The sequence below is a fragment of the Cebus imitator genome, unplaced genomic scaffold (assembly GCF_001604975.1).
Source record: "Cebus imitator isolate Cc_AM_T3 unplaced genomic scaffold, Cebus_imitator-1.0 Scaffold0, whole genome shotgun sequence".
Classification (NCBI taxonomy): Eukaryota; Metazoa; Chordata; class Mammalia; order Primates; family Cebidae; genus Cebus; species Cebus imitator.
In genome coordinates, this window is record NW_016107315.1 from 6,865,767 (window position 1) to 6,889,328 (window position 23,562).

General features: G+C 47.2%; 1 protein-coding gene across 3 annotated transcripts in view; it reads right to left on the reverse strand.

The window, feature by feature from the left end:
* Window positions 1-2,230: 2,230 nt before the first annotated feature.
* Window positions 2,231-23,562, reverse strand: part of KLHL18 (kelch like family member 18) — a 65,568-nt gene continuing 44,236 nt past the window's right edge. For 2 of the 3 annotated variants that reach the window (XM_037729954.1, XM_017520015.2), the window contains 7 exons: window positions 18,005-18,203; window positions 14,840-15,000; window positions 13,342-13,478; window positions 11,397-11,634; window positions 8,402-8,506; window positions 6,138-6,249; window positions 2,231-5,432 (listed from right to left, as the gene is read on the reverse strand). In XM_037729954.1, the coding sequence (XP_037585882.1) occupies window positions 5,046-5,432; window positions 6,138-6,249; window positions 8,402-8,506; window positions 11,397-11,634; window positions 13,342-13,478; window positions 14,840-15,000; window positions 18,005-18,203 (1,339 nt within the window). In that variant the 3' untranslated portion in view covers window positions 2,231-5,045. The remainder of the gene's footprint in view (window positions 5,433-6,137; window positions 6,250-8,401; window positions 8,507-11,396; window positions 11,635-13,341; window positions 13,479-14,839; window positions 15,001-18,004; window positions 18,204-23,562) is intronic. The other variant, XM_017520049.2, reaches the window with a different exon arrangement.

Below are 23,562 nucleotides of genomic sequence, written 5' to 3' on the forward strand. Positions count from 1 at the left end.
GATGGAAATGTTTTAAAACGAGATGGTGATAATGGTTGTACAACTCTGTACACTTACTAAGTCATTGAGTTGAACACTTAAATGAACTTTAAGGTATGTAAACTGTGCCTCAATAAAACTATTAAAAAATCAGTGATGTAAAAAGGAGGAAGACAAGGGAGGCATAATTAGGTGACATTTGAATGTTGATATACCTGATTGTCCCTAAATTCTTCATGAAGCTATTGTTGAGCCTCTTCTTCATGTCCAGTCCTGGGTCTACAGTAACAGTCTCACAGAGCTCACCACATAGCAGGTCAAACAGGCAAACAAGCCACTGCATGGTAGGATACAGCCAAGGGCCAGCACAGCAGACAGAGGAGCACCATGCTGATCAGAGACGTCTTCATGAAGGTGACATCTAAACTGAGACCCTGAAGATTATTGCTGGGCAGCTAAGAGGGAAGAAGTGGCAATATCACAGTGACCTTCTGTGCCATGCTATAAATTTTAGGTTTTATGAACTGCAAAACTAGGGCATGGTGGCTCACACCTGTAATCTCAACACTTAGGGAGGTTTGCTTGAAGCCAGTTCAAGGCTGCAGTGAGCAATGCTGTGTACTGTTATTGTGAGTAGCAATAAAAAGCAGCAGTGCTGGACTTTGGGGTGAAACGGAGTGGGCTCTGCTGCTGGTCGTGAGGAGAAAGGAGTCCAAAGAATAGAAACAAAGAAAAAAAAATGGCAAGTCAGGCAGATGAGTCTAGCTTGACTTACCAGTACACTCTTCACCCATGGGGCTCTTTGGCTCTGGTCAAGGGGGCGTAGGTTACATGGAAAGGGCTGCTTTACTTTACAAGCATCTGGCCTTTCTCCCAAGAGAGAGACCCCCAAATAGTCTGGCTACATTTTTCAGCACAAACGCACCTCCTTTTACACTCTTTCCCTCGCTGCCCAGTCTGCTTTTCCAAGATCTATGACGGTGTTGGGAGGAACGCTGCTCCCTCCACAGGTGGAAGACACTGCTGCCCTTAGGCAGACTGGACTGTGACTGTGGAGATCTGGTCTCAATTTTTCACAATACCACAGGTTAGCTGGAGTCAGGCAAACTACTTGGCCCTTCTGAGGCAGTTTCTTTATGCCAAAATGTTACCTGCTCTGTGGGGATTACTGAGGACCACATAAGAATCAACCAACACAGAGTGTTTATATGTAAGACGTGTCCTGGGTGTGTGCGGGAGTGATATGCCTTCCAAAAACTTAAAAAAAAATAAAGTTGCCATCCAAGTCTCCCACAGACAAGAGTGACCACAAGCTGACTTTTGGAAAAGTGTGACTGAAGAGTTTCCCAACAGGCAAAACCACAGTAACCAGAGTGTAAACTTGGAGGGGCAGATCTGGAATGCAGCTGTATTTGGGGAAGCGGAAACTGAAGATGGGAGTATAGTTCTCACACGGAAGAGTGTGCAAATCACCAAGGAAACTTGCTCACTGAGCTGCACCACAGCCCTAGGGAACCTGTCTCTAGAGGGACTTAGGAACAAACCTGTGGTTTAAACATTTTCCAGTGACTTTTTGAGATGGAGTCTCGCTCTGTCACACAGGCTGGAGTGCAGTGATGCAATCTCGGCTCACTGCAGTCTCTACCTCTCGAGTTCAAGTGATTCTCCTGCCTCAGCCTCCTGAGTAGCTGGGATTACAGGCGCACACCACTTACACCCAGTTAATTTTTGTATTTTAGTGGAGACAGGGTTTCACCATGCTGGTCAGGCTGGTCTCAAACTCCTGACCTCATGATCCGCCTGCCTAGACCTCCCAAAGTGCTGGGATTACAGGTGTAAGCCAACTGTGCCTGGCCCTCTAGTGACTTTTATGTGCACAAGAGTTAAAGCACCTCTGGCCTACAGCATAAAAAAGGAGCTGGAGGTGCTGATTCCAGGCCATCAACAGGCAGCCACACTCCACTGGGGAACTCTGTGGAGTTTTAGGGCAGTGAATTGAGAAAAGGGGAAATCGAGAACAGGGGCAACCTGGTGCAGTCCTAAGGTGCAAATGAACTCATTGCATATTTTTCACCAGAAGTGACTCTCATAAAATAAACCCCTCCAAAGACTACTTTTGCTGTACATCTGGCTTTTCCCTTATTTTCACAGAAATATACCCACTTTGTCCAATATATTTTTTTTCAGTGAATCACAATAAAAAAAGATGTACTTCTAATATCTAAGAAATAAACCAAGAAAGAACAAGAGCTATTAGGAGTGTTCTCTTTCTTTATTTCTCTTTGGTTTCTTAACACAAGACATGCATTCTATAAATAAAAGGAAGTGAGATTTTCCGGGAAACAATAAATTGGGAGGAATTCCCATAGTCACACCTCTGTGGTCAAGTCAAGAGGCTGGACTTCAGCTCCTATCTGGCTGTAATCTCTGATGAAATCCAGAAGAAAAGGCCCGTGTGCGTGTTATCCAAGAAGGTGAAACACTCAAGGACAGTGAATGCCACAGTTCTCTGCTCAGAGCTGGGCTAGGCCCCAAGGCCCACTAAACACAACATCTACCCTATCTCCTTGTGATATCCTTTTCACAATATCCTTGCTACTTCTCATGGGGCTATTGGAAAGGCTCCAACACCAAAGAACCAGACCAGCCATTTACGAACAGCCATTCAGCATCAGACTGAGGAACCTACTGGGAGAGTGTGAATATGGCGGTGTTTGCTCACTTGTGCTCAGAGACCAGATCAAAACACTGGCTTGATCTTACTTTGAAACACTGATCTCAGGTGCAGCAGTGTAAATTCTATACCAGGAGGTGGGAATGGACTCAGGAAGGCCACTACAAGAGCAGCAGGCTATGGGAAAATAATCTACCATACCCAGTGGGAAAATCTGGGCCAGCATCCTAAGGACCCACTCAGCAGCCCACAGACAGATTCTTAACACCTTCACAATCCAGGCTTGCTGGTGCTGCTTCAAATTCACAAAAGAAAGGGGCTTACAATAAGACATGCACTGATACACTCCTAACAGGAAATGCACACCCCACCTGCCTTCTGAGTCCACCTCTACAGGCAAACCAGGAAGGAGGGAGAAATGCTGGAGCTCTACCACGAGCCCAGGTTAAATGACATCCATTATCAGATTGTTGAGACGTTAAAAATAAAAATATCATTTTCAAGTGCTTGTAGCAGAGACCCAGCTCCTAAGTTGCAGGTAACAAAGGTACTTCCCTCTGAGTACATGGCGATTGCACACACTGGTAAACCTGATGGCCCTGAGGTTGGGGAAGACACCCCAGGCTCCACATTGTGCCTTTCTGAACAGGCTTCCAGGCCACCCCAGGCAGGCAGCGAAGGACAGGAAACCAACCTGGTGGAGACTGGAGCCCTAAGACCCAGTCTTGGGTTACAGGAATTGCATCTTCTTTTAGTCTCTACTGGAAGAATTTTAGAAAACCAGATTTTGGCAGCAGCAGTTGAAGGACAGCCCCACTGCCCAGTGCACTGGTAAGAGAAAATGTCCTCCTCTTTCAGTCCCGCTGTGCTACATTAGGTCCCACGCAGGGAGAAGGAGGAAGCAGTATGGAGTTTTTCCAATAGGTAAAGATCATTTCCCAAGATTAGAGGAAGAAATATAAAATCTGTTCTTTGCAGCAGCAAGAGATTCTTTCGGCCTTTAGTTTTTTGTGTCATAAAAGCCAGCTGTGCTTGAATGTAAAGGTCCACCTTGCTGGTTAGTCTGCCCCAGGGCTGGAGGGAGGCCAGACCCTTGGGATTGGCGAGTGGATGGAGGAGCAATGGAGTGGCAGGGCAGACAAGGTTACGAGACCAAGCCAGCCCACAGCTGGTAGAAGGAAGCCCCTGGTTGGGTTCTAGAGGTGCAAATGGTCAATGTGCCCCAGAAGCATCCCAATGAGGGAAATCACCCAAGAACGAGATCGATGGGCAAATGAGAATCCGGCCAGACCTGCTGTTTCCTGCTGGTCAAAAAAGGGAGGAATGTCAGTGCAAGTGGGGAATCTGAATGAGCGCCATGGCACCAGTAGGAGGTAATCACAGGGGCATCTGGAACCCCCAGCCATAGCCAGGAGCCTCCACCAAGAAGAGTGGCAGTAATTCAGCAGACTGCTAACTCTCTACGCCTATGACTTTAAAAGTCCTCTGATGGTGGGTGTGAAGACAAACCCCATGAGCACCCAGCTCGATGCGATGCCTCAGGACCCTGGGATCCGAATGTGGAGCGGATACCGCCCTTCTCTGGTTAGACGGTTTTCCATTTAAACATAGATTTGCCCTTAGCGTCCTTTATGCATTTTTCTTCCTGCAAAATTTGTTCACATAAAAAAATTTTTTCTTTCCAGTTTCTTGGTTTAAATTTCCTTGTTTCTTTCAAGTATCTTTTTTTTTTTTTTCCCTTCTGTTCTCCTGGACAGATGGAAAAGGCCTCACTGAAATCCCAAAATTAGACATGGGGAAAACTTCTCTTCTTCCTGCTTACCCAGTGATGAGGACAGAATCCTTGGTGCCCTACTGTGAAGAAGGAACGTGCCTGTGTGCAGCAGCCCTCCACTGCTGTGGCCATACCATCTCAGGCAGGGAGAACACTTGGGTCTGTCCTTTCGCCCCCAGCTACATCCCAGTTTCCAGCAGGCTTGGACACTGCAGCCTCCCCATGGCAAACTGGCCAGAACTCGGTTGGAGAACAAGCAGGTGAAGAGGAGCAACAGATGGAAGGCCTTCTGTGAATGGCTGGCCAACAGAGCAGCAGTGGGTGGGAGTTGGGCCTGGATGGAGCTTGTGTTCGTGTGGACCAGCAGAACAGTTCCAGGTCACCAGCTACGGGACCCAAAGGAGCTTGTGTCCATGCTGTGCATCTTGATGACCCAGGCCTGAAGGTCACAAGGGTGGCACAGTGGTGGAGGGCTTAAGCACCTGGAAAAACTGTACCTCTGGCAAGCTCACATTTCACCCCATCTTCTGGTCCACTGCCTCTCCTGAGGGACTGTTACTGGAAGGAAGCGCCTATGTTTGTACCAGATCCCTGCCCCACCACATCCCATCCTCTGCCTTAGATGGTAAGGAGAGGGATGCAGCCCACACCGACCCCTCCTTCATGGCACGCCATGGGGGCCATGAACGTCCAGCGGTCTGTCTCCGGGTCGTACATCTCCACTGAGCTTAGGTTTGACTGTCCGTCATAGCCCCCCACAGCGTAGAGGCGCCCACAGCTGGCCACCAGGGAGACTCGGCTCCGGCGCGTGTGCATGGGGACTATCAGGCACCACTGGTCTGCCACGGAACTGTACATCTCAGCGATGCTGAGGAAGCCAGAGCCATCATAGCCCCCACAGACAAACATCTTGCTCCCCAGGGAGGCTGCTCCATGCCGGCAGCGCTTGTTGAGCATGCCAGCTGCAGGGTGCCAGGTGGCGGTGTGGTGGTTATAGTGCTCCACCTGTAGAAGGGGAGAGAGGCACAGGTACAGGACAGTCAGAGGCAAAGCTCAGTCCATGGAATGACCGTGCAGGGCACAGTAGCCCCCATGATGTCAGACATGGGGATGAGGAGCTCTGCCAGTGTCCCCTCTGCTGCAGGCCTGCTCCTGGATATATGGGGGCAGGGAGAGGTCACCTCACCTGACCCTGTCTATTTGCATCTAAGGAAACAAAAAAAGGATGTGCCCAAGGATGCACTGCTAGGTAGTGACAGATCCTGTATGAGAACTGGGTCTCCTGGAAACTCCAGGGGTTTCTACTGCGGCACTGACTAGTAAATGGCTGTTGAGCCTTTTTTTACAGAATAAATGCAATTTTAGACAAATTATCCAGAGGAATACAACTGTTTGCAAATTTGTGCTTGGTCTATAATTGAGCTTACTTTGGGCAGGAATCTCACAAAGTCTATGTAGCATTCAACAGACAGTTGAACAGGTGGTGGTGGGGGTTGTACATGTGACTACCTTTCACGCTTCCTTTGTGTACACTGGCTCATTATCTGGAAGTTCAGAATTTCAGAAGATGCAGTGGATGGCCTGAAACCTCAGTAGATGATACGATCCAGCTATGGTAAGGCTGAAGTTTTTTCAAATAATTATCTTCCAAAATAAATCTCAAAGATGGAAGGAGCAGGTGCCCTTAGCCCAGGGGGAGCCCAGACTCACACTGTTGAAGATCTGCAAGCCATCATGGCCGCCCGACACATATATCCTGCCCTCAAAGACCGTAACCCCAGCAGCACTGCGATTCGAGCTCATCGGGGTCACGACTGTCCACCTTCAGGAAAAAGTCAATAGGAAGGAAGCATGAGATTCAGGGTTCCTATCTTCCCATGGCAGCTTAGTAGGGGGATTCAGGTGAACTGTGCTGGCCATCTCCTTACCTCTTACCACCTCTCTGACAGCTCTCTCTGGCTGCCACCTCTCATCCAAGCTGCAAACCCACAGCCTGTCTTCTCTGCTCATCTCCATGGCTGCTCAAAATCATTGTCTCACACAAGGCCTCTTTCTCCTATAGTTCTGCCCCTCCCTGCCTTGTTAACGGGACCACCAGCTGTCTAGCTGCTGTACTTACAAAGCTCAGTGCTACTCTGGTTGCTTCTCCCTCGCTGTCAACATTCCTATGGTCCCCCAAGTTCTGGCTGGTTTGCTTCCTAGTCAGTGCTTGTTCCCATCCCCACTACCAGTGCCCTACCCCTGACTTCTCACCTGGAGCACTGTGACAGCCTCTGCACAGGCAGCCTGGCTTTCACACCAGTCCCATCCGACCCCACCCTGCCAGAGGGACTGCTTCTCCTTTACCTGTACCATGTCCTCCTGTGGCTCCTCACTGTCTTCTCTAAGATAGTCCAGGTTCCTTCAAGTGGTTTTTTCATCTTTTTAAATTTTTGAGACAGGGTCTTACTCTGTCACCCAGGCTGGAGTGTAGTGGTGCAATCATAGCTCATTGCAGCTTTGACCTCCCAGGATCAAGCCATCTTCCCACCTCAGCCTTCTCAGTAGCTGGGACTACAGGCTCATGCCACCATGCCTGGCTAATTTTTCTCTTTTTTTGTAGAGGCAGGGTCTCCCTGTGTTGTCTAGGGTGGTCTCAAGTGACCTTCTTGTCTCAGTCTCCCAAAGTGTTGGGATTATAGGTGTGAGCCACTGTGCCTGGCCCTTCATGTGGTTCTTTACCTCTTGGTCCTCATCCACCCTTTAGCTTCACCCCAAACCACATGCCACCCACCTGGCTCTGTCTCCTATCTATGTGCTGTGCTCTAGCCCACAAGAGGATCACTGCTGAACATTCACTGTGATTCTTGATCACAGTGAACACTTTCTTACTGCAGGCTCTCCGTGCTGTCTCCCTGCCTATGATGTGCAAGCACCTCCCACTGGCTATCCATGACAGGTCTCATATCGGAAGACATCCCTGATACCCTGTCCTTTCCTGCAACCCTGGGGAAGACGAAGGTTCTCTCTGCTCTGTGCCCAAGAGCTTCTGACACAGGCCTCCAGGGTAGAACGATCATGATGCAACCCATAGCCCAACCACACTGGATGCTTTAAAGGATCTCAGACACCCAGCTTGCTGTCTGATCCATAGTAGACTGGCTAAGTGAACAGAATACTGGTTTAAAGGCATCCTAAGGAGTCCATTCAACTAATTTGCTTACATTTTATTATATAAGATAAGAGGATTCAAATACTGAAATGAAAAACTTGGGCTGGCCAGGTGCTGTGGCTCAAGCCTGTAATCCCAGCACTTTAGGAGGCCGAGGCAAGTGGATCACCTGAGGTCAGGAGTTTGAGACCAGCCTGGCCAACATGGTAAAACCCCGTCTTTAAAAAAAAAAGAAAAAAGAAAAAGAAAAACTCAGGCTAACCTTGTCAATGTTTTTCAAAGCGTGTTCCACAAATGAGTCCCACAAGATGGCAACTGGTGTGTATATAAAACCCGAGGTTAAACAGAGTTATTCACTGCAGGGTTTCTTAGAGCGTTTAAAATGTTAATACATCTTATAGAAAGACAAGGACTCTGGCAGTTCAGACATCAACATTTCCCAAGCCTATCTGACCACAGATCTTAAAACTTTTTTTTTTTTTTCCAAATCATATCTTATCTACTTTGGATCATGCTGTTCATCTACTTCTTATCCCCTCTTGCCTGTTTTTCCATTAAAATGGGCTGATTTAGCTAACAGGTACAGAGTAAGACCCTGTTTCAAATAAATATTTCCAAGCATTTATGTAGACTATTTGTTTTAAAATTTTATTTACTCATTCTTTCACTTAACTAAGGGTTATTATACATCTACTAAAGTACTATAGAGGTAAAAAGGCAAGACATTCTCTACCTTCAAGAAGTTTAAATAAAAAAACTCCAGTTCTAATTTTGATACTCTGTTTATAAGCTCCGGTTGCCCCAGGGGAGCTGGAGTTCTTACTTGTCTGTCTCAGGTGAGTAGGTCTCCACGGAGCTGAGGGAAGAGTTGCCGTCGTAGCCCCCACAGACGTAGATCTGCCCGTCCAGCACGACTGTCCCCATGGCACTGAAACAGACAGAGCTGTCATCCCAGATGAGCCGCAGCCTTCCCGGAGCAGCCTCTCTTGCCCACTGAGAAACAAATCTATCAATTGCCTCTTTCTGCAACCCAAATCTCAGGCATGTGACTAAGTAAAGTCATAAAACTGAGGTGACAGAAGCTGCCCCATGGTCCCTCTTGTACCCCACACTTCTTCCTCAGGCTGCCTCCCCTCCCTGCTCTTCTTGACCTCATTCTGTCTAAAATGCTCACCTTCTACCTCACCATGTGAAGGTTGCATTTACCTTGAAGGCCCAACTCAACTTCCTCACTCCTCTTCCTCCCCTCAGTAAGAATTACTCTTTCTCATCCCCACACTCTCTGAGTGGCTTCTTTATTACAGCAGTTGTTACAATCATTCATTCATCCAGCCATCAGATCTTTATCAGCTGGGGTTTACAGTGGTAAGTAAGCCAAAGTTCCAGCCCACAAGGCACTTACGTTCTGGCCTCTAGGCTACCAGGAATCTGTCACTTTCTCTGTGTGTGTGTGTGTGTGTAATTTTTAATCAGAGCCTTGCTCTGTCACTCAGGCTAGAGTGCAGTGGTGCCATCATAGCTCACTGTGCCTTGAACTCCTATGCTCAAGTGATCTTCCCGCCCCACCTCAGCCTCCCAAGTAGCTGGGATTACAGGTGTGCACCACCACACCCAGCTAATTTTTGCATTTTTAGTAGAGATGGGGTTTCACCATGTTGGCCAGGCTGGTCTCAGACTCCTGACCTCAGGTGATCTGCCCTCCTCAGCCTCCCCAAGTGCTGGGATTACAGGCGTGAGTCACCACGCCCAGCTTACTTCCACCTTTTAAAGTGTACTAGTAATCAAACTAATCCACAGAATGTCCCTTGCAGGGACATGATAACAGACTCCCTGAACCAGCCCAAAAGAGGAGAGAAACTTGCCTTAGGCAAGTACTGTGGGAAGATCACAAATTTACTAGATGTGATTACTGTCCTTCTGGATACAGACACAAAACAAACATAAACATTACATAACAAAACAAAACAGGTGTCCAGCAATATGAGAATTAATTAAGAGGTGCCACAAAACTGCATGAGATTATCAACTAGGTGGTAAAGGTAGGTATGAAGAGGGGAGAAAACGCTGATCAGCGTGGACTGGAACAGTCCAGCGTAAGAAAGCTCCACGGGATGGCGCAGAACACTCGCAGAGATGGAAAGGAAAGATGGCAGGATGTCACTAACTGGCAGGACAGACAGTTGTGTGGGACGTCAGGAGAGAAGTGACTAGGAACGTTTTAAAGTAGCCTATAATTTAAAAGGGATGTAATGGAACCAGGCCCACACTAATAACAGGGTAGTAACCACAGTGAAGGAAAGAAATACCCAGAGGACTTTCCTCCAAGACAGCACTCTGAATCCAGTGACATCAAAGCAAGGAAGTGGCCCAGAGCAGACACACAAGGAAGGACAGCTGATTGTAGTCAAAGCAAAAAAGCTACTCATGTCGGGGACATGGAGCAATGAGTCACTCAATCATAGGAAGCTGCAAAGTATCCAAGGAGCAAAAGTGGGGATGGTTGGAGGAAAGGACTCTCAATATGTTCTTGGGAGGGGCAGATCTTAAGTATCACATTTTTTCTTCCCAAAGGAACCTACTCCGATGCTTTGTGAATTGCTCTCATGAGTACAAAGGCAGATCCCTTCCAGCTCACATCCACATGTGAATGCTGCTAGATGTGGAACGTGGGTATGGCGGCCAGTACTTTTCTGTGGCAAAGGACTTCCACGCTACCTCTTCTTCCTCATCACACATGTGCTTGCTCGACTGTCCCTCCCTTCAACTGCCCTCCACCCCAGTCACATGATCTTTTAAGTAGAGACCCTGAAGCATGGCCAGTGAAGGGGTCTGTGAGGCAAATACTGAGATCACGGAATTAAATGCAAGAAAGGCCCTTAAAGAGCAACTGGTCCAGTGGTTTCCAAACTGCCCCTTTAAAAAAATTCATGTAATTTCCCCCTCTAACATTAGGTATATGTCATGGAAGCTCAGTGTATAAAAGTGATCAATGCAGAGCTGTCCTGAGTGTTGGGCAAGGGGACCCTGGGCTGCTTTCCTCTCCCCGCCTTGGGCAGTGCCAGCCTTTCCACTGCCCACGCATGTGACGACTCCAATATGTGTCTTGACATAATGAAACATGCCACCTGTCACCTCAGCATTAAGAAGGCTAAACATAGGCATTGGGATGTCCTCTAATCCCACTTCTTATTCAGGCAATATAAGCAGAAAAGTGGTAGAGGAGGCAGGTAGCTAGAATGTGCTGAGTGACATGAAACTTGGCCCATCTTACAAATACCTATGTGCTCCTGTCTGGTAGAATGTGTGTGACCCGAAGAAGAGAACACTGCTTTGGTTCATATTCTCCCAGAGTAGTGGAAGCACATGTGTGAGGGGAGTCCTAGGGAAGGAAAGTATCCAGAAAAACACCTTGGATTTCCTTTTATCACTAATAAAGGTAAATCCTCCTTATTCTTCAAGTTTCAACTTTAATCCCACCTCTTCCCTGAAATCTTCCAGACGTTCCAGTCCAGTTTCTCTCCCACCTCGAATCTTCCAAAATACACATTTTCAGTCCTTATCTGGCACTTAAAATAACAACACAACTTCCACATGTCCAGGTCTGGTCTCCCCAGGTTCCTCAAAGGACAAGGTGGGTATTTTACTTTTAAGAAGATGGGGGCTTGCTCCCAGGAGGTACTGGCAGTGGCTGGCCTGGCTGCAGGAAGCTCCCAGGCCAAAGCTTGTGTTTTACTTTACTGTGTGCCCCTGCTCGTCTAGCACGGTGCTCCCCAGGTGCTCAGTGTGTATGTTCGGGCTGCACGTGGCTTCCAGAATACCTTCTCTTGCTATTCATGCTCCCCACTCTGGTCCATGTGTCTGTCTCCGGGTTGTAGGCCTCCACAGTGCTCAGCCGTAGCTGGCCGTCATATCCTCCAATGGCATACAGAAGCCCGTTCACCACAGCCACGCCAACGCGGCTGCGGGCTGTTGTCATAGGACGGCACTTCTCCCAGCGATTGGCAATGGGATCGAACACTTCCACCACATTCAGGGAATCACCTGCATAAAAATTTGCTACTCAAATTAAAACAAATGAGACCACTTGTTTAGATCACAGCTATTGGGCATTGATTATATGGAACATTTGACTCAATTCTATTACCTCTTCCCACAGAATTACTCAAGGCACAAGGTCCCACTAAGAAATTTCAGCCATGATCACCTCAAACCTAATTCTTTAAAGAAAATTAGAATCGGACAGGAGGTATTTATTTTTTAGAGAGGGTAGTTTTCAGTTACAATTAGGTACTCCACCTACTTAAAGCCAAAGGTATAGACAAATCAATAGAATATTTCCTCCAGGCAGGAGGCATGCCAGAAGGCCAGGCATGTGCTCCAGTGCTTTCATTTGCTAGTGAGTGACCCAAGCCAAGGGGCTTTGTGTCCCTATCCTCTGCTTCACAGGTGAAATGGAGATAATCCTTATGGATTAAATGATATAACAGGTAAAGCACCTAGCATGGCTCTAGAATATACTTAGTACTTAATAAATAGTCACAGTAGCAAGAAATGCTCATTCCAACCCTCCCTTTTTCATCAGGTTTTTGTGATGATCAGACAAAATAACCCCCTCTTCCTATGGTATGCTGCTAGGGGGCACTTAGCCTCATACCGTATTTGCATGCTACTCCAGCGTGCACTGAATTGAGGACTTACCTGTTCCAGGCCTTATGGTAAACAAGCAGCAGCTAGTACCCAATTCTCATTAACTTTCAATTAAAAACAAAACTGGGCTGGGCACAGTGGCTCACACCTATAATCCCAGCACTTTGGGAGGCCAAGGCAGGCAGATCACTTGAGGTCAGGAATTCAATATCAGCTTGGCCAACATGGTGAAACCCCATCTCTATTAAAAATACAAAAATCAGCTGGGCGTGGTAGCAAGTGCCTGTAGTCCCAGCTACTCAGGAGACTAAGGTGGGAGAATCACCTGAATCCAGGAGGTGGAGATTGCAGTGAGCTGAGATCCCACCACTGCACTCCAGCCTGGGTGACAGGAGTGAGACTCCACCTCAAAAAAAGTAAAAACAATAAAAAATAAAAACAAAACTGCCCGGGAGTGCCCACCAACTCCCCCCAGGTGGGGAGACCATGCAGCTTTCTGTAAACCTCACTACATGATTCAAAAACTGCCAATAACACATGGACTGTAAAGTATATGTGTTTCACAGTGGGTGGGGCTGAAGAGTAAAAAGTACTATTGATAGTGGTAGGCGCTGTGTATTTGGAAAATCTTTCTCTTGGGGACATTCTCACAGTCTAACCCCAGAGATCCATATGACCAAATTTGAATAGCCTGGTATGGAATTGGGTCTCTGACCATATCTTATCCAGGGCTGATAGGATGCTATACCATAGCCAATGTGATATTAGGGTGAAAGTGCTGGCTCAGGAACCAGAACACCCAAGTTCTAGTCCTTGCTCTGCCAAAAGCAACTTGCATGAACATAGTGGAAGTTCTGCGGGCCTCAATTTCCTCACTTGTCAGGTGAGTAGGCTAGGGATAAAAGATTTCTAGAAGGTCTTGTGAGCACTGATATTCTGATTCAATGGCATGAACATATGACATGTTCTAACTGTAGAGCAATTATATAAAATCATGAGGGGCAAGGGTGGTGACAGCGCAAAACAATAAAACCAGAAGGGTCAGGCTAATTTGTGTGGTGCTTCCTCACCCATGGAGTCCAAGAAGGGGCTTTCTAAAGGGGAGCTGCAAGATACCTGCTGAGTTGAGGCCTCCTACAGCATAGATAAGCCCAGCGATGGATGTGCAGCAGCGCGGCCGGGTCCTGAAAGCCGGCAGGTGCGGCCGGCGCTCTGGCATGAGGTGGTAGTCCTTTGCTTCGTCTACCAGGTCCCTGGAATAACGTGCAAGATGCTAGAACAGGAGGTATCCCCCCTGACTTAGTCCTCATTTGCATCTCTGAGCCTGGCTCCCCACTATCAACTGCAGGGGAAACATGGGAGGAGAAGCCTCTGGAAGGTTTGGTCTCAAAGAAACCAGGTGAGTTCTGGGAAAATCATACATGGCTATTGAGACATATTCAAAATTGAAGGGGCAAGACAAGCACAGACCACCTCAACTAGTGTAATCAGATATAGACTAGGCATAAGAAAAACAGGGTGGTGGCCAAAATGGCTGGGCTTGGGAGTTCCAATAAGCAGCATGCACCCTGTTGCATTCAGACCTAGCCCTTCCTTTCCATCCTTATGACTGCATTGTGGCTTTGCAACCTGCAGTTAATCACCACTCACCTGCACGGTGGCAGCTCCTAACACATTTCCCTGCCTCCAGCCTGCTTCTCCATTCCACTTCCACACTACAGTGCAAGCTAAGAACCTTCAATAGCCACCCACTGCCAACAGAATAAAGTCCTAACTCCTCAACAGCACCCTTGAGACTGCTGGTCACAGGTCCCCAGCTACCTCCAGCCACAACTCCAACCCGTCCTGACACACACCTTCACACCATCTGCCACAGACAGGCACTGATTTCCTCCTGAATCAGCTGATCCCAACCAGGAGTTGGAAAATGAAGGAGAGCTGAATATGCGTAAAATTTTTATCAGCAAAGAAGAAAAAAAATATTTCAGGGTTGTGAATTTGCCAAGCAATCTGGAGAGAATGGACATTTTTCTCTGCTGTTCCACTTTTACAGCAATAGTCCTATAGGGCTGCCATCTTCTGAACTGTGGGTAGCTCTGCTGTGCCATGTTGTTATTGATTTACTCTGGGTAAAAGTTTCAAGTGTCGGTAAACATGTTCACCCCTTGCCCATCATTGCAGATATAAAGCCTACACCTGCCAGAGTCCCCCACGCCCAGGGTACTGACTAATATTTACTGAAAAGGGCAAGGAACCCCAAGAAGTCCCAGTTGCACCATTGAGTGAGCTGCTGGTGTGGATAGGGTCAGGGAAGGCAGTAAAGATGCTTGCACATTCATAAATAGCTCAGTGGACAAAGATGCTGGAAAATCCTGAGATAACTCAGCAGGGGAAAGCCCTTTCTGCTCTGATGCTCCCACATGGCACATCTCTCTGCCCAAGGCGTAAGATTCGGGCTCTTAACACTTCCTCTTCCAGCTCCTAGACAGAGGGCAATCTGTGTGCCATGAATTAGACTGACCACTCCTTTCCCTCCCGAAATGGAACAGGCGGCCAGCTCCTCCTCCCTGCTTAGACCTTCGGCAGTGTTAGGTGCAGGTCCACCCTCACTCACCTGCATTTGTGGCAGCAACGCACCAGGTCATCCTGCTGTACTCGGTCTGAAAGGAACTGGGGCCGGCAGAGGGGCAGGCGGATATTGGACAGCAGCTCAGGCAGGTAGGGACCCCTCTGCTCCCGGTCATATCTGACCCAGGCCAATGCAGCTTCAAAGACCTGTCATGACAGAGTGGATGCTCTGGCAGCAAATCCTCCCACCCAGGGGCCATACCCTAGGCCTCCAATCTCAATGCCTCCACTTTCTATACTGAAGCATTCCCTTGGGCCCATCAATCTTTCCTCCTACTTGTCTCTGAAATCCTGATTTCTCTCTACTTCCTAGGCTACTAGAAGAGCTTCCTGACTTTCATTATGATTATGATTTCCTAGTGAAAAACCATCAATGGCATCTTATTCCTTTCTGTCAAAACAAAATGCCTGATTCCCTTCCTGCTACCCTTGCACCCCTGCTCCCTCTAAACTCCATCACCCTCTTTGCACTCTAGCAAGGGTGCGCTGGTTCTACTGTTCACACTGTCCCCCCTCACTTAAAATGCCCTCTCATCTCCTCCTCTTCATCTAAACCCACACCCCTATCTTTAAGGCCTGGCTCTAGATCCATGTTTTCCAAGAAGCCTTTCCTAATGGCTCCAACCACAACGATATCTCCCTCTAAAGCTCTATAGCCCTCATAAAATGTATCACTCAAAGAAATGTGAGCTGCTGCCCCCATCATATTAATTAGTGTAAGAGCTAGGGACAGGACACCTAGTTCTTGGAATGAGGACTTTTCCTCTAAATCACAGTGTCTATGCTGCCGAGCCCAGGGTCTACTTTTCTACCAGGCTCCTATCAAGCCCTCTTCACCTCCCTAGCATCCCCCTTTCCTAGAGGAAAGAGGAAAATGAATCGTATCTTTTAATTCCTCCTCAAATTTCTTTTTTTCTTTTTTTTTTGTGGAGATAGGGTCTTACCCCATTGCCCAGGCTGGAGTGCAGTGGTGCAATTTCAGCTCACTACAACCTCTGCCTCCTGGTTCAAGCGATCCTCCTGCCTCAGGCCCCCAAGTAGCTGGGATTACAGGCCAGGAGTTCAAGCTTGACCACTGCCAGCTAACTTTTGTGCTTTTAGTAGAGATGGGGTTTTACCATGTTGCCCAGGCTGGTCTCAAACTCCTGAGCTCAAGGAATCTGCCCATCTTGGACTCTCAAAGTGCTAGGATTACAGGCATGAGCCACTGCTCCCAGCCTCCTTACATTTCTAACACTCCTCCCTCATTCTCACTCTCAGGTGAGAAAACAGAAACAATTCAGAAGAGAATGTCAGTAAGAATCCACCTGTCTCCCCTCCCTGGGCGTGTGCCCCCAGCTCTCCCTCCTGCTACTGGGGATGTGGATAGCTTGTGCTCCTATCAAAGATGCACACCCTTATCCTCTAGACTATTCTCACTTATTTCTTGTTGGAACATCATTCCAACAACTGTTCTCCCATTTCTCCAACATTATCAATTCTTCCCTTTCTTCTGGAAAATTCCCATCAGCAGTCAAATATGCTGTAATTTCTCTCACCTTAAAAAAAAAAATGGCCAGGCTGGGCGTGGTGGCTCATGCCTGTAATCCCAGAACTTTGGGAGGCCGAGGTGGGCAGATCATCTGAGGTTGGGAGTTCAATACCAGTCCAGCCAACATAGTGAAACCCAGTCTCTATGAAAAATACAAAAATTAGCTGGGTGTGATGGTAGGCACCTATAATCCAGCTACTTGGGAAGGTGAGGCAGGAGGATCACTTGAACCTCGGAGGCGGAGGCTGCAGTGAGCCAAGATCATGCCACTACACTCCAGCCTGGGTGACAGTGAGACTCTGTCTCTCTTACACACACACACACACACACACACACACACACACACACACGGCCTGGCATGATGGCTCATGCCTGTAATCCCCAGCACTTTGGGAGGCTGAGGTAAATGGATCACTCGAGGCCAGAAGTTCAAGACCTGGCTAACATGGTGAAACCCTGTCTCTACTAAAAATACAACAATTTGCTGGGCGTGGTAGTGGGCGCTTGTTATCACAGCTACTTGGGAGGCTGAGGCAGGAGAATCACTTGAACTCAGGAGGCAAAGAGGTTGCAGTGAGCTGAGAATGTGCCACTGCACTCCAGCCTGCCTGAGTGTCGGAGCCAGACTGTCTCAAAAACAAACAAACAAACAAATAACCCCTTTTGATTTTATAGACTCCTCCCACAACTGCCCCAATGTTCTGCTCTTTCTTAGAACAAGACTCTTTCAAAAAGTTATCTATATACTTAGCCAGGCACAGTGGCTCACACTTGTAATCCCAGCACTTTGGGAGGCCAAGGTGGGCAGGTCATTTGAGGTCAGGAATTTGAGACCAGCCTGGCCAACATGGTGAAACACTGTCTCTACTAAAAGTACAAAAATTATCCTGGCGTGGTGGTGCACGCCTGTAATCTCAGCTACTTGGGAGGTTGAGGCAGGAGAATTGCTTGAATCTGGGAGACAGAGATTGCAGTGAGCCGAGATCTTGCCACTGCACTCCAGCTTGGGCGATGGAGTGAGACTTGGTCTTAAAAAAACAACAAAAAATTATCTATACTTGCTATTTCTGGTTCACAGCAGCATTATTTCTAACAGTAAATATTGGAAACAACCCAAACATGCAAGAATAAGGTGAGTAGGTTTGATAAAAATCAACAGAACACTATTTAGAACCCTAAAATGTATAAAGGCCAGGTGTGGTGGCTCACACCTATAATCCCAGCACTTTGGGAGGTCGAGGTGGGACGATCTCTTCAGGACAGTAGTTCAAGACCAGTCTGGGCAACATTTGTCTCTATAAAAAATACAAAAATTAGCTGGATGTGGTGGTGTGTGCCTGTAGTTGCAGCTACCTGGGAGGCTAAGGTGGGAGGATGAGCCTGCAGTGAGCTATGATCTTGCTACTGCACTCCAGCCTAGGTGACAGAACAAGATCTTGTCTCAAAAAAATAAATAAAACACACAGAAGGTTTCATGAAAAATGCAAGATACAGTAAAACAAGCCCCATGATATACAACGGTCACATACATGTCATCTTAATTTTGTAAAAAAATAAAACAATGATTATAAAGAGCAGCATCTCATGTCACCTGCGCAGACTGCTACTGTGCTCACATACCTGCTCCTCAGATTTTACATTCAGCTCATCCCGAGACACCAGCTCAAGCACATCTTCCAGGGGCAGGGCCAGGAACTCTTCCGACATGGACACCTCCACAAAGTGCTGGTGGATGAAGCTGTTGGCAGCATCGTACAGCACAGCACACATCATTGTCTCAGCAAACTGGCGCACACCCAGGCAGTTTTTTGGGTGAAGTCTTTTGGCATAAGAAAATTTAAAAAAATTATAATACGAAATGATGTTATCTTTGATCATTCTCAGGCTGGTTCTGGGTAGAGCCACAGGAAGAAAACAAACTCTTATCCTCAGCTTTATTGGAAACTCTCTGTATGACACAAGCTGTACTTCTCTGGGACTCAACTTCTAGAGGCGTAACATTAAGATTATCCTCAAAGGTCCCTGTGTCTTAGGCCTGGTGCTCCGTGAGTAGGTGGAATGAGCTCTCTGGGTAGTTCTGTGAAGTAACTGTCAGAAGGCAAGAAGAACAGCAGTGCACACACTGAAAACCTGCTTGCCACAATCCACCGCTGACATTCCTGGTTGAGTGTCTAGGGCACTATCCCAACTTTGGTGACAAGGAAGGCACTGAAGTCACAGAATTAGAGTCTAAAAAACGTGGAGAGATAGCTTCTCTAATATGGGGAGCCTTATACTTTTTTCATTTTTTTTTTTGAGACAGAGTTTTCCTGGTTTCCCAGGCTGGAGTGCAGTGGCGCTATCTCAGCTCAACACAACCTCCACTTCCCAGGTTCAAGCGATTCTCCTGCCTCAGCCTCCCAAGTAGCTGGGATTACAGGCATGTGCCACCATTCCCAGCTAATTTTGTATTTTTAATAGAGACGAGGTTTCTCCATGTTGGTCAGGCTGATCTTGAACTCCCAACCTCAGGTGATCCACCCGCCTCAGCCTCTCAAAGTGTTGGGATTACAGGCGTGAGCCACTGTGCCTGGCACTTTTCTTTTTTTTAAATTGTTTAATTTTTTGAGACAGCGTCTCTCTTTGTCCCCCAGGCTGGAGTGCAGTGGCATGAACATGGCTCACATCAGCCTTGACCTCCTGGGCTCAAGTGATCCTCCTGCCTCAGCCCCTCCAAGTAGTTGAGACTACAGGTGCCACCATGCCTGGCTAATTTTTGTATTTTCTGTGGTAGAGACAGGGATTCACCATGTTGCCCAGGCTGGTCTCGAACTCCTGAGCTCCAGTGATCCACCTGCCTCAGCCTCTCAAAGTGCTGAGATTTTTTTCTTGTTTTAGATAGAAAGAGACTCCATGGACCTCATTGTTCAGACATCCAGAAACAGCAGCAGCAGCAGCTATCATTTATTTACCACAAGTGAGTCAAATATTTTGCTAGGCCTTTTATACACATTCTCCAGAATTTTCTGAACAACCTGCAAAGTAGTAATGCACTCATAGATGGAAAACAGGCTCAGGGAAATAAAAAAGGGTGCTCACAATCATTTAACAAGCAAGTGGAAGTGCTGAGATTGAAATCAGGCCTCTTGTGCACACATCCAAGGTACCATGACAGACGTGCACTCATCAGGGGTACAGAAACTCAGGGTAAATCCTGGCCCTGATGCTCATGGTGCAACGGGTGGGTTATGTTCTTCCAAGGGTCAGTAATTTTCTCACCTGAAAAAAGATGACAACAGCTACCTACCTCTTAGGACTGAGCCAAGATTCATGGTACCTGGTATTAAGTTAGTGGATGTTTTCATTCTTATCATGGTTGTTTTGTTTTTTGAGACAAGGTCTTATTCTATCACCTAGGCTGGAGTATAGTGGTACAATCATGGCTCATGATAGCTTTGACCTCTTGAGCTCAAGTGATTGTCCTACCTCAACCTCCCAAGTAGCTGGGACCACATCTGGCTAATTTAAAAAGTTTTTTTGGTAGAGATGGCATCTCCCTATGTTGCCTGGACTGGTCTCGGTCTCCTAGGCTCGAGCAACCCTCCTGCTGTGGCCTCCCAAAGTGCTGGGATAAAGGTGTGAGCCACTGTGCCCAGCTTGTTTTTCCTACTACTGTTGCATCTAAGAATATTCCAAATGAGCCCAGTGTGATTCTAAAATCTTGATGACAGCAGCAGACTCTGGGGTTTCTTATTTTGGCTTTGTGACTAATTCTCTGTAGAGATGATATTGATCAGATTAAAAATTGGCCAGGCTTGCTTTTCTTCATTAGAATGCTTTGTCTTTTCCCCCATGTTGATTTAAGGTTTTAGGCACAGTTATATTTATTTATCAATATTCACTATTGTCCCCTAGCAGCTGACCCATCAAGGACTGAACGGGCGCAAGGTACCTCGGAGCCTGGCTTTATGACTAGTCAAAATTCTACATAGTTATTTCATTCCGGCCTGAGCTTGCTCTGTCCATTGCTTTGGAAACTGATGTGAATTTAGAAGGGCAAGGAAACATAAGCAGAGAGCAACACAAAGGCAAAGCTCATGGCCACTGACGAATACAGTGCTGAAGGTCAGAATGTCAGCTCAGTTATCTGTCAAATGCCTTTCTCCTAAAATACCTATGATGATTGAAAGAGATTTGTTTTTTTGTTTTTTTGTTTTTTTTTTGAGACAGAGTTTCGCTCTTGTTACCCAGGCTGGAGTGCAATGGCGCGATCGCGGCTCACCGCAACCTCCGCCTCCTGGGTTCAGGCAATTCTCCTGCCTCAGCCTCCTGAGTAGCTGGGATTACAGGCACGCACCACCATGCCCAGCTAATTTTTTGTAGTTTTAGTAGAGACGGGGTTTCACCGTGTTGACCAGGATGGTCTCGATCTCTTGACCTCACGATCCACCCGCCTCGTCCTCCCAAAGTGCTGGGATTACAGGCGTGAGCCACCGCGCCCGGCCCATGAATGAGATTTGTTAAAGCACGTTACAAATATAAGGCAGATATAAAGATAAACCTTCCCTGGGTCTCTACAGCGCATGCTTCACTATTTCCTACCACTTGACATCAACCCGAGAAGAGGATTCAAAATGCCACGGAGCAGAAGCTAAATCAAGCCTAAGGATGTGGGAGCGAATGATCAGCGTAGCCACTGGCATTCATTTTCAAATTTTCCTTCTCAGGTTAGGATTTTCGTACCTTATTTTGGGGTATCTTTGATTGGCTTGGCATAATACTGAGCACAAAACACATCTTTTTTTTTTTTTGAACAGAGTCTCCCTGTGTTGCCCAGGCTAGAACGCAGTGGCATGATCTCAGATTACTGCAACCTCTGCCTCCTGGATTTAAGCAATATTCCTGCCTCAGCCTCCTGAGTAGCTGGGATTACAGGCATATGCCACGACGCCCAGCTAATTTTTGTATTTTTAGTAGAGACAGGGTTTTACCATGTTGGCTAGGCTGGTCTTGAACTTCTGACCTTAGGTGATCCGCCTGCCTCAGCCTCCCAAAGTGCTAAGATTACAAGTGTGAGCCACCACGCCCGGTCAAAACATACCTTCTTAACTGAACTGGACTTTCACATCCAAAAGGATGGGATGTGGGGAGCCTGTTTGTGAGGCAATTACTAGGGGAAATGGAAGGAGAGCTGCCACACAGGAAAGGGGCCCATTCAGGAGGAGAAGGAGGGAGATAGGAGGGAAAATAAACCTACAGGGGAGATGGAGACCCACATCTTTCATTAGCCATAACACCACCTCTTCCTTGCTAACACAGACTGACTTTGGAAGCAAGAAGGCAGCATAAGACATAATGCTTTATCAGAGGCAGGAAGCAGTGACTTGAATTAAACAGGTTACTGATATGGTTCATTGACGCATTTGATGTCCTGATCCACCTCTGAGAGAATTTCAGAAAATACACAGCTTTGAGGCTGGACACCATGGTTCATGTCTGTAATCCCAGCACTTTGGGAGGCTGAGGCAGTTGGATTACTAGAGATCAGGAGTTTGAGACCAGCCTGACCAACATGGTGAAATCCCATCTCTACTAGAAATACAAAAATTAGCCGGGCGTGGTGGCCAGCACCTGTGATCCCAGCTACTCCGAAAGCTGAGGCAGGAGAATGCTTGAGCCGGGAGGTGGAGGTTGCAGTGATCTGACATCGCGCCACTGCACTCCAGCCTGGGCGACAGAGAGAGACTCCATTTCAAAAAAAAAAAAAGAGGCCGGGCACAGTGGCTCACACCTATAATCCCAGCACTTTGGGAGGCCGAGGAGGGTGGATCACGAGGTCAGGAGATCAAGACCATCCTGGCAAACATGGTAAAACTCCATCTCTACTAAAATACAAAAAATTAGCTGTGCATGGTGGCGTGTGCCTGTATTCCCAGCTACTCAGGAGGCTGAGGCAGGAGAATTGCTGGAAGCTGAGAGATGGAGGTTGCAGTGAGCCGAGATTGCGCCACTGTACTCCAGCCTGGCAACAGAGTGAGACTCTGTCTCCAAAAAAAGAAAAAAAAGAAAAAAGAAAATACACAGCTCCAGTGCTTGCCTAAAAGCAGTGAGGCCCATACATGTGAAGGCTAGAAATGGGGCCCCAAGAAAAAGTCAACCCCAGTCTCAGGAAAAAAAAGTAGCAAGCTAAAGATGTAATAGGCTGAGCAGCCTCAGGAACTGTGGCTTTAAGAACTCTGATGGCATTGCAGCTTCCCTGTGCTGTCACATATTTTTTCCACTGCTGCTCAGAATGGTTTTCCTCAAGTCACTGGCAATCAAATCTTGAAAATGATGTACCCTCAAGAGCACATAGAAAGTGGGGAACTGGCAGATACCACCACGTTCTGTAGCCAGGCTCAGGGAGAATCACTCCAAGGAACAGAGGCAATAATAGAAACTACCAGAGAGAAAACAGAAAGCAGGCCACGGCTCTGGAGTCTGTGGCAGGAAATAGGAATGAGGCACAGGGTTAGGTCTCAGAAGGGGTCCTGAAGGGCTAAATGAAAAAATGTCAAGGATAGACTCAAAACATCAGGTTTATGTGTAAGTACTTATTCCTAAAATGTTATTGGTGCATGAAAAAATTGCACTGGTCTAAAAATGACTTTTCTTTTTTCTTTTTAGTTTTTAGAGACAAGGTCTTGCTCACGTCACCCAACCTGGTGTAAGGTGATTATAACTCACTGCAGCCTTGAAGTACTGACTCAAGTGAATCTCCCCTCTTCGCCTCCCCAGTAGCTGGAACTATAAGCGTGAGCCACTACACTCGGCTAATTAAAAAAATTTTTTTTTTTTTTTTTTTGGTAGAGACAGGGTCTTGCTCTGTCATACAGGCTAGTCTTGAACTCCTACCCTCAAGTAATCTTCCTGCCTTGGCCTCCCAAAATGCTGAGATTACAGCATGAACCACCTCATCTGGCCTAAAAACCACTTTTGTAAGCAACTTTTAGATGACAGTACTTTACAACAGATCCTGGATCCAGTGCTGACAGTGACAACCTCAAAAGCCCCTAGGTGGAGCTGTTATCCCTTGGTGAAGATTCAAGGATTGCCAACTTAATCCTTTCCAGGATTAATCCTACTTAGCCATACAAAGCCATTTCAACAGTGGTGAAGCCCAAGACCTCCAAGCCTGGGTCTCTATATTACAGGAAAAA